At 42.8% G+C, this 10,357-nt stretch overlaps 1 protein-coding gene and 3 non-coding genes across 4 annotated transcripts; all 4 read left to right on the forward strand.

The window, feature by feature from the left end:
• The first annotated feature begins 695 nt into the window (after positions 1 to 695).
• On the forward strand, positions 696 to 8,879 carry LOC106608954 (eukaryotic initiation factor 4A-I). The gene is made up of 11 exons (XM_014207207.3): positions 696 to 830; positions 2,218 to 2,269; positions 2,435 to 2,567; positions 3,011 to 3,150; positions 3,679 to 3,847; positions 4,337 to 4,446; positions 4,982 to 5,125; positions 6,031 to 6,168; positions 7,108 to 7,197; positions 7,808 to 7,887; positions 8,453 to 8,879. Exons 1-11 carry the CDS (start codon positions 808 to 810, stop codon positions 8,595 to 8,597), a joined length of 1,224 nt encoding a protein of 407 aa, XP_014062682.1. The 5' UTR covers positions 696 to 807; the 3' UTR covers positions 8,598 to 8,879.
• On the forward strand, positions 4,022 to 4,164 carry LOC123743895 (small nucleolar RNA SNORD10). Its single transcript, XR_006770746.1, has one exon. It is a non-coding gene; the product is annotated as a small nucleolar RNA SNORD10 (small nucleolar RNA).
• LOC123743897 (small nucleolar RNA SNORD10) lies at positions 5,613 to 5,726 on the forward strand. Its single transcript, XR_006770748.1, has one exon. It is a non-coding gene; the product is annotated as a small nucleolar RNA SNORD10 (small nucleolar RNA).
• Positions 8,035 to 8,177, forward strand: LOC123743896 (small nucleolar RNA SNORD10). Its single transcript, XR_006770747.1, has one exon. It is a non-coding gene; the product is annotated as a small nucleolar RNA SNORD10 (small nucleolar RNA).
• Positions 8,880 to 10,357: the final 1,478 nt, after the last annotated feature.

Raw genomic sequence — 10,357 nt, forward strand, 5'->3', positions numbered from 1 at the left:
AGGGTAGTCTAGTTTGGTGTTGAGGCTGTAAATGACTCATGTTCTTCCAAAAAAGTTCAGGGTACAAGTACAACATGTGTTCATTGCAACACAGCAGGAGACACGTCATCTAATTATTACTGTAATTTGTGAAATTACTATTTTTTTATGTTTATTTAACTAGGTATGTCCGTTTAAATAAGAAAAAAATCGTATTTACAATAATGGCCTACCCCAGCCAAACCCGGACGACGCTGGGCCAATTGTGCCCTGCCCTATGGGACTCCAATCATGGCCGGATGTGATACAGCCTGGATTCTAACCAGGGACTGTAGTGACGCCTCTTGCACTGAGATGTAGTGCCTTGACCGCTGCGCCACACGAGAGCCTAATGGAGTGACGTAAAGACTGGCAGGGGATGGCTCTGGTCATATGTGGTGCTAAATGCACTGTTCCTGCATCGGTTTCAGAATTCTCATTCTAGAAAGTTGACGTTTTTAACATGATCGGAAACGCTGATCTAAGATCAGTGTTCGAGCGCTTTCAACGTTGCAAAGGAAATGCCCAATGAAAACTGACTTCAAGCATGCTTTTGCCCAATAGTTACATGCGATGGGAGGGTTATATATTATATCCCGCCTACTTGAGTGTAAATAAACGCGATTAAGCTGTCAATCACTTTCTTAAAGACGTATGAGTTAGCCAATGATATATCATAATGGGTGGAGTCAGAATTGATTGATAGGGCACTGTTGCAATGAAATCGCTAGTTTGCTCAACCGTAGACGTATATATAAGGTTTCTGCCACATTCTCTTCCTTTGTGATAATGTCGGCTGAATATGAAGACAGGTACAGTAAGGAACGCACATTTTTGGAACTGTATTGCGTAATATTGATCATTTTGTAATATCAACTAGAAAAAAATATGTATTATCGTAACGCATACTATTTGAAAATGTATGCGACGTTTAAAGCGTTAATGTTGAGCGTATTTGACTTGTTCGATATCTGGCTAGCCCGTATGCTAACGTTAGCTAACTACATATGTGTAAAGGTCCCTCAATTCGGCCTTTTTTTATTTAGCGAGTTACTCGTAATATATAACCAACATCGATCGACAGCATTTTACTTTTTTGTTGTGAAATCGTACGAATTAAGGTTGTTTTAATGTTTGGAAAACCGCTGCCAGAACGTTAGCCTAATTTGCAGTACGAGATGCTGCGGTGCCGGCTTCTCGGCAAGCACGTGAGTGACGAACTTGATTTGAGCCTGGTTTAGCCTAGGCCTTTACGGAATACGCGTACTTGATGTGGCTTTTCTGTGTTGTAATCTGGTTTTAATAAGCCGCACTTTTGAAAATACGTCGATATATTAATCGAAAGATCGTGGGCAAAGGTCAACATGGTGTGGTTAGTCAGCCAGGTCCAGCTGGATGGCTCGAGCAAAGGGCGGGGGGTGAAAATGTCACGCACATGGTCGTAGTTACCGGCGTGACAATGGCAGGCCTTATTGTCTTACTATTGTCCGTTTTGTCTGGCATATTTATCACATCCCAAGTGCATAGGTATTGTATTCAAAAAAAAAATCGCGATTTGTTGACTTTAATATTGATCTAGTTGCCAATTCACTCGGGAGTGATCGACATTGGGCCTAGTTGGCTATCTAGCATGCTAATGCTTAACACGTAGATTGCCAGCCCTTGTAAACCAGAATTATTTTCAGATTACTATCAATTGGAATATTATGTTAAATCCGTTTTTGAACATGTAATTAATTTGTTTTTAAACAAGTATTTTACACGTTCAATCGTCGCTTACGCATGCTGCTAGCAGTCATTGGTATTCGGGCCTTGGTAAACGACCATCTTGAAATGTCTGAGAAAGAAATGGCCGCCTTTCGACCATGGGCGTTTTTCCGGGAATTGCCACCCGCCCACTCTCTACGTGTTTTACGCTACACAATCTCCATTGTGCAACTCGGCTGTTTAGCAATACTTACAAAACGGTTACGAAACTGTTAACTGACTTAATTTGAATGATCTTCTAGTAGAAATTACGTCTCCACCAGAAACAATTTATCACGTGAACAGTATCGCCTGCCCAGTGTAGCCTATAAGTGACAATATTTGTCTTCAAGCTTAAGAAAGTCAGCTTTACATTGTAAAATGTGTAGGATAGTTTACTGTTATCCCTCAGGGAATTTGCTAATGACTTCTGCCATGTTTGATCTTTTTCAGACCTCCCAGAGATAATGGCCCAGAGGGCATGGAGCCAGATGGGATCATTGAGGTGAGTAATATGCTTCATTGTTACAGCTGCTAAATTGAATGCAAAAGAGATTCAAGTGCGCCAGTTACAACTTGATACGTGTTATCAGTTTAATTTGATGCTAAACATTAGGTAGTCAAGTCACTTGCATAAGTGTATGATAAATGTGTATTCTACTTTCTACAGAGCAACTGGAATGAGATCGTGGACAGTTTTGATGAGATGAACTTGGGCGAGAAGCTGCTCAGGGGAATCTATGCCTATGGTTTTGAAAAACCCTCCGCTATCCAGCAGAGGGCTATCCTCCCTTGTATCAAGGGTGAGTATTCAACCACTCACACTTCAGGTGGTTGGGTGTACACTTTTTAAAATGTTATAAACCTTATGAGGGAGTTTAACTCTTAAGAAAGCATGAGCTAGTCACCTTAAAGACCTCTAACATTCACTTAAGCAAAGGGAACTAAAACTGCTCAAGTCACGACTTCTGCTTGACTTAAAGCCCCCTGTCAACTGGGCAAGGCGGTGTCCTCTAATGGCACTGAGTCTTATATCTGCCAGGGGAAGAGAGAATGAGTCCATATTCATCCCAGTCAACTCTGTTCAGTGAGGAATAGGCTGGTTCATGCTATGGGCACAGATGAAAAGACCAGTCAAATGTGGCGTTAACGGTATAGTAAATGTAATCAGTGGGGAGGTGTATGGTATGTCAATGTCAGCTCTTTATATAAAAATCATGACAATCTCCCATCCTGCCTGCTCCAGGTTATGATGTGATTGCACAGGCTCAGTCTGGTACTGGGAAGACTGCCACCTTCGCCATTTCCATTCTGCAGCAGATCGACATGGAGCTGAAGGGCACCCAAGCCCTGGTCCTGGCCCCCACCAGAGAGCTGGCTCAGCAGGTATGTCCCTGGGGGAATGGGCACATTACTTCAGTTAATTAACAGAAATGTAACTATAATACACCAAAAATGTCACACTATTCTAAACTTGTAGCCTCCTGTGTGTGGTAACCTAATGTCCCTGTCAACTGGGCAAGGCGGTGTCCTCTAATGGCACTGAGTCTTATATCTGCCAGGGGAAGAGAGAATGACTCCATATTCATCCCAGTCAACTCTGTTCAGTGAGGAATAGGCTGGTTCATGCTATGGGCACAGATCTATAAAACCTGTACATTATAACAGTTTGTATAGCATATAACAGGAAATGTACTGGCCAAACCTGAAATGTACAAGTCAACCAGGCCATAGATTTTTCCTGTAATGGGCTACACATGCTTCACAATACTCCAATGCCAAATGAATTGGGAATAAAATAACCTTGTCACTAAAACTGACATTCATTCTTGTCGCACCTCTGACACAAACCTCACCTATCAGAACTCAAAACAATACCCCTTTATCTAATACATTTCTTTCCTTACTCAATAGATCCAGAAGGTGATCCTGGCCCTGGGTGACTACATGGGCGCCTCCTGCCATGCCTGTATAGGAGGGACCAATGTCCGTAACGAGGTTACCAAGCTCCAGGCTGAGGCCCCTCACATAGTGGTGGGGACCCCTGGCCGCGTGTTCGATATGTTGAACCGCAAATACCTGGGTAAGTGCTGGTCTAGTGTCTGCCCAAATGGTTAATTGACAATCAACGGTTGAAGTTGGTCTTGGAGTGAGGCTTTAGAATATTTTATTTTGCATGTGCTCAACTATCAGATGTAGCTTGTACAGTTTGAATTGGTGTTTATACGTTTCAGTGACCAGCTACGTTTATAGAGCTGTATAATGATGAAATCCATGCGTGTCAACTGACTCTGGAACCCCCTGAGTGTTCTAGTTCCGCCTGTCAGCGTTCTGTTGGCTGGCGTGTTCTAAACCTCAGGGCTCTGGAACTCATGATCAGATTCCACACTGGCTGAATACAGCGTTCAATGACTCGGCACTTTTAGTTGTGAAGTAGTAGGAAAAGTTTAATTTGGCATTTCATCCCTCTAACATTGCTAGTGGTGATATTACCAGTAATGATGGATTTAATATTTGTATATGCGTGTTTTAATTGGTTCTTATGGCATCACTACACCTTCCCTCCATCCAGCCTCCAAGAACATCAAGATGTTTGTGCTCGACGAGGCAGATGAGATGTTGAGTCGAGGTTTCAAGGACCAGATCTACGAGATCTTCCAGAAGCTCCCCACCAGCACACAGGTATGTCAATTTGTGTAGTACCAACTTTGGCTAGAGACATTTGCCACATGTGTCTGTAGTTGACATTACTAGAAACATCTGTCATTGCTTACGGGAAGTGTTAACTTGATGCAGTGGCGTTACACTGAAACTGTCCCTCTCCCTATAGTATGGGGGCCAGAGATAACTCCTCCCAGCTTGTGTGCTGTGTCTGGAATGAAGGTCTTTGGTAGAGAATCTAGAATCTGCTCTCCACAGTGACTGGGCTCTCAGTCCCTCCTCACGACTTAATGGCAGTTTACAACTTACTCACCTGTCAGTTTACAACAAGTCACCCACACCTGTCCCTCATGTGATTGAGGTTGGCATTGACTTCAACATGCCTAACAACCTCCATGTAGTTGACCATGGCTGTCTAAAACGGCACCCTATTCTCTCTAGTGACTAAAGTGAGTGCTCTATTTGGGGAGTTGGGTGCTGCCAGGTAGTAGCTAGTGTGGGCATAGCATCTGTCATTAATTCTAACTAATTGCCTTTAACCTCTAAACCCCTCCAGGTGGTGCTGCTGTCTGCCACCATGCCCCAGGATGTGCTGGAGGTCACCAAGAAGTTCATGCGTGAGCCCATCCGCATCCTGGTCAAGAAGGAGGAGCTTACCCTGGAGGGTATCCGCCAGTTCTACATCAATGTTGAGAAAGAGGTGAGGGTTGCCCTTAGGCACAGATCTAGGTTCAGTTAAAGATGGGATTGGGGGAGTTTTATGTGGACTTAGCCCTTAGAGTTTAGAATAAGGCTTGCTTTGATTGTACCTACAGTCATTTTGTTCTCATTTTAAAGATTGTTTACATGGTAAACGCCTCTGACAGCCGGTATGTGAACATTTGGTTAAACTTAATTGATTAACTTTTTAAAAACCTTTTATTTAACTATGCAAGTCAGTTAAGAACATTCTTATTTTCAATAATGGCCTAGTAACAGAAGGTTAACTGTTCAGGAGTAGAACAAGATTTTTTTCCCTTGTCAGCTCGGGGATTTGGTCTTGCAACCTTTTGGTTACTTTACTGAACCAAGGGTACAAAAGCCCCACTGAGTAGCAACATGTCACCTTAGCTCATCACAGAACCATAGGCATGGTGTAAACCCCCACTGTATACATTTAGCCATATCTTGCCATTAAGGTAATGACTGTTTTATGAAATGTGTGTCAACTGATCCCAGAATCCCCTGGGCCTGGGTTGGCCTTCTGTCAGCTGGTTGTTACTGGGGCTCTGGGGGTATGATCTGACAGTCACCCTGAAAACACACCCCTCTATTGGACAAATGCCCTACATTGGGTCTTGGGCATTAGTTTTGACTATAACTTCTCATGAGACTTGTAGTAATTAAAGGCTAAGTTGCGTTGGCTTTCCAGACTAAGGTTAAAGAAAGCTGAGAAGTGTAAATTGAAAGTGAGAACTTTAGATGGAGGGTTCACTCATAATGACCCAGCACAAATCTACCTAACTCCATATTGTGCATGAATACGGGTTTGCCTAACTGGTGTATCAACGCTATATTCCGTTGCTTTGTCATCCCCCTGATCTGTTCCTTTGTCTCACCTGTTAGGAGTGGAAGCTGGACACCCTGTGTGACCTTTATGAGACCCTGACCATTACCCAGGCTGTGATCTTCATAAACACCAGGAGGAAGGTGGACTGGCTCACTGAGAAGATGCACGCCAGGGATTTCACCGTCTCTGCTCTGGTAAGAGACGATGAACCTGAATATCTGTGGCCTTAAACTGCTCTAGGTAAGAGGCTAACGAGGCTTTAAAAAAGTTGGGAATCGTTGCATGTATAAACACTTCTCTTGAAGTTAACTTGGGCTACAGCCTTGGTTTGTGAATTTATCTTGTCTGTCTCTATGTTCTTACTAGACTTGGTGGTATTTTGTGCTATTTAATTTTTAATCCCCGTCACTGAACTAGGGCTTTTGGTAGGTCATTGTAAAATAATACAATTAAGATGTTTACTGACTTGCCTAGTGAAATAAAGGGCAAGTTAAAATAAATAATTGGGATCAAGTTGACTGAGTTGCTGTCATGAGTCATTTTAGACTCCCTAGGGCTTAGTGACTTGTTCAGTGTCACAATTCTAAGAATATTGTCCTTAACTCTGCTCTGATTTTAATTAACACCGCTATGTGAGGCTGTCCCATAGAAGTAGCATAGCTCTTTTTATCTATGCTCTGCCCTCATCTCCCCTGTCAACTGGGCAAGGCGGTGTCCTCTAATGGCACTGAGTCTTATATCTGCCAGGGGAAGAGAGAATGACTCCATATTCATCCCAGTCAACTCTGTTCAGTGAGGAATAGGCTGGTTCATGCTATGGGCACAGTATTTAGATGTTACCTGAAGTCCAACTCCTGTAGTTACCATGCAGTAAGGTTTTCTACAATGTCCAAGTGTAAAATCTCACATGGCGATCATTGGCATAGTTTGTGGATTCGTATGACCTGTATCTACCCCTCAGCAAAACGTGGTAATGGCTTACCATTCACCCTGAACTACATTTTACTTTTATATTTGTTAGCTATAACTAAGGCTGTAGGAGCTAGGAACCCAAGCATTTAGCTACACCCACATAACCTCTGCCTAGTATGTATATGCAGCTAATAAGATGTATATGTTATGTCCTCTTCCAGCATGGAGACATGGACCAGAAGGAGAGAGACCTGATCATGAGGGAGTTCCGCTCAGGCTCCAGTAGAGTTCTTATCACCACTGACCTGCTGGTAGGTCACTTCTGCAATGACGTCGAGCTCAAGTAGTTTCCCTGTTCCATGCAATGGTGTCTCGCTGTAATGGTTCCCCACCCACTTCCTGTTAATTTAAGTCCAGAGATAACTCTCCTCCCAGCTTGTGTGCTGTGTCTGGAATGAAGGTCTCTGGTAGAGAATCTAGAATCTGCTCTCCACAGTGACTGGGCTCACAGTCCCTCCTCACGACTTATTAGCAGTTTACAACCTTTTGCTAAAATAACTTCTTTTTTTTTCCCCTTGCTGTTGGCTGATTCAAAATAAGTATTGCACAATAAATGTTTCCGCTGCTACTTCTCCCTCTAGTCTAGATGGTATCATGGTATTGCTCAAGGGTTGAATTAGTTGGCATGATCCTCAATTTCTATAGAACAGTTTGGCTTCCTCCAATGTTTAAAGTACAATCCTCTTTTACAGCGCTTGACTTTCAACCATTATACATCAGTACAGTATGACTGACTGTTCTGTCATTGGCCACCTGTGCCTATTTGTACAGTGACCTGTGTCCCAAATGCCATCGGCCTGTCTTCTCTGGTCACCTTTTAACCTGAGACTGACTGTCCCTGTCTCTCTCCTTGTCCCCCAGGCCAGAGGTATTGATGTCCAGCAGGTGTCACTGGTCATCAACTATGACCTGCCCACCAACAGGGAGAACTACATCCACAGGTGAGACTAATACTACGGCTCGCAGCATTAGTTTATTACACTTTATTGTCCTTTGTGGAAATATGTCTGACTTCACACGTGGTTGACATAAAAGCAAATGACATTGATACCAGGTCACCGATGTGTTTGACATGCTAAACTATAGCTGTATAATGATGAAATCCATGCGTGTCAACTGACTCTGGAACCCCCTGAGTGTTCTAGTTCCGCCTGTCAGCGTTCTGTTGGCTGGCGTGTTCTGAACCTCAGGGCTCTGGAACTCATGATCAGATTCCACACTGGCTGAATACAGAGTTATGTAGTTTGATACTATTTGGTTGAAATTGTGACTCCTTTCGGTGTTCAGTCGCATTTCATTCAATAGATAAGATTTAAGTAACGAATTGGGGGGGGGGTTTAAATGGTCAATCGTTATGTAATAGCATTAATGTATAGCGCTTTTCCAGTGGCTCAAAGCATTTAACATGTAATGAAGGGTCATATCTACCTGCCACAGTCGCATTTCAACTACATGTCAGCTTAGATGGAACCTAATGTCCAACCTAACCTCTGCTTCCTCTGTCAGGATTGGTCGAGGTGGTCGTTTCGGTCGTAAGGGCGTTGCCATCAACATGGTGACTGAGGAGGACAAGCGTACGCTGCGGGACATTGAGACGTTCTACAACACCACCGTTGAGGAGATGCCAATGAACGTGGCTGACCTCATCTAGTTTCTACATTCTAGAGGATTTAGTTCGGCCCCAGGTCCCCCCTCCATCTCCGTCCCAACCTCCCACTTCATCAAATACTGAACAAAAACGTCCCCCTGCCCCTTCAAATGAGGATCCTTGGTCCCACCACCTTTACCTGGGATCCGTCTAGATCCCTCCCCTGCAATCTGATCCTGTTTCACCATGATTCTGATCCTTGACCTAGTAGTATTCTAACCCAACTCAATTTTCTCTGAACTGTGGGAGGGGGGGGGGTCTTTATGGCCCATTCCTTTAGTCTGCAGTTAAGCTAATTTGAGTCCTACCTAACCCCTCCCATTGTCTTTCCAAAGTCAAAAATATGTTTTGATGTGTTTTTTTTAGCTCAACTCCCTGACATGATTGGGGCAATCGTGCTACTCAGACTGAAGTTTAGAATTGATAATGGTTGTTAAAGAATAACCCGTATAGTTAGAGGCCACATTCATTACTATAATGGCTTCTGTGCCCCCTCCAACTTGAGCCTATCTTAACTTGGATAGTCATGGTTATGATATCCACTCTACCCCCCCCCCATGATGCAATTTAGTGGCATTTGTGTATGTCGTGGGGGGGGGGGGGGGGGGGGTGACTTGCTTTTATGCTGACTCTGGCTGTCTGATTCTGCACCATACATACCCTATGTAATGCACAGTAGGCAATAGGGTGCCATTTTGGATGCACCGTTCTTACTATTGTAAAGTGTATCATTGATCTACAGTCAGTGGGTGTTTTGAGTTCTTCAGTAAGTGTGCGACAAAATATACCATGGACTTTTTGGTCTTGGAGATGTGTTATTACATTACCATTTGCCAGAATACTGCTTCTAAAGATTACAATGTATCTACTGAAATTGGTATCCAACCCTATTCTCTCAATGGGTATTTAAAGGTTTGTTTAAGAAAGGGGCTTCAACAAATAAAAAAATTGTATAGGAAAAAAAACACAATCATGAATGAGTATGACATGTTTTCCTCTTGATGTCAGCTCTCTGCTGTGCTATTCTCTTGTTTATATTTCTGCTTTATCTTGTATAGTCCAAGTTGTGAGGTAGCATTATTATTTTTTTGTTTGAAACCTGTTGCTTATTGGTGGGGCTGCAGGGAAACTGACCGCTCACGGCAGAATAGGTTATGGCGGGGATTACAATCCATACCCTGTTTCGAACTGTCACAAGAACCCTGCTGTGGGAATTTCAAAGGACAGGTCTTATTTCTTTCCAGAGATAACTGATTTGAAAGGGTGGTGTCACTTTTGTAACCTACCTCACCAAACTGTTGGGGGGGTCTTTACACGTAAAGGACCAAACTACAAATGATTGAGTATATAGAGATTACTATTATAACATGTTTTGTTTTTTTTAACAGCTAAAAAATATGGGCTGTCATTGGGTGGGGTGGGTTGAAAGGGATGTGGGGATTTATTGATTTGTCAGTGCTATTTTTAAAATGTGATTATGAAATTAACCTTTTTTGAGACAGAGGCAATGTATCAACTTTTCTACATTGGGTTCTGTATAGTATTTATTTTAATGGTCTTAAATAAAAGGTGTTTCTCCTTTTTAACAAGTTAACCATGGTTCAAGTTGCATTCATATCATCCACTTTCTCATGTTGAGGTTGTATACCAAACAGCCTTGTTTGATAAATCAAGTTGTACTTTAAAGAGTGGTGATGGTGGGTTACAATGTGCATTCATATCGAATTTCAGACATTTAGCTTAACCTTAGTATTTGATTTAAA

The sequence above is a fragment of the Salmo salar genome, chromosome 07 (genome assembly GCF_965601325.2).
Source record: "Salmo salar chromosome 07, fSalSal1, whole genome shotgun sequence".
Classification (NCBI taxonomy): Eukaryota; Metazoa; Chordata; class Actinopteri; order Salmoniformes; family Salmonidae; genus Salmo; species Salmo salar.

What these genes read in the sequence shown, in the direction of transcription:
- LOC106608954 (XM_014207207.3), top strand. Translation starts at nt 808, where the DNA reads ATGTCGGCTGAATATGAAGACAG. An exon ending in GTTGAACCGCAAATACCTGG is followed by an intron (nt 3,848 to 4,336) that starts GTAAGTGCTGGT and finishes CCCTCCATCCAG; the next exon opens with CCTCCAAGAACATCAAGATG. An exon ending in ACATCAATGTTGAGAAAGAG is followed by an intron (nt 5,126 to 6,030) that starts GTGAGGGTTGCC and finishes CTCACCTGTTAG; the next exon opens with GAGTGGAAGCTGGACACCCT.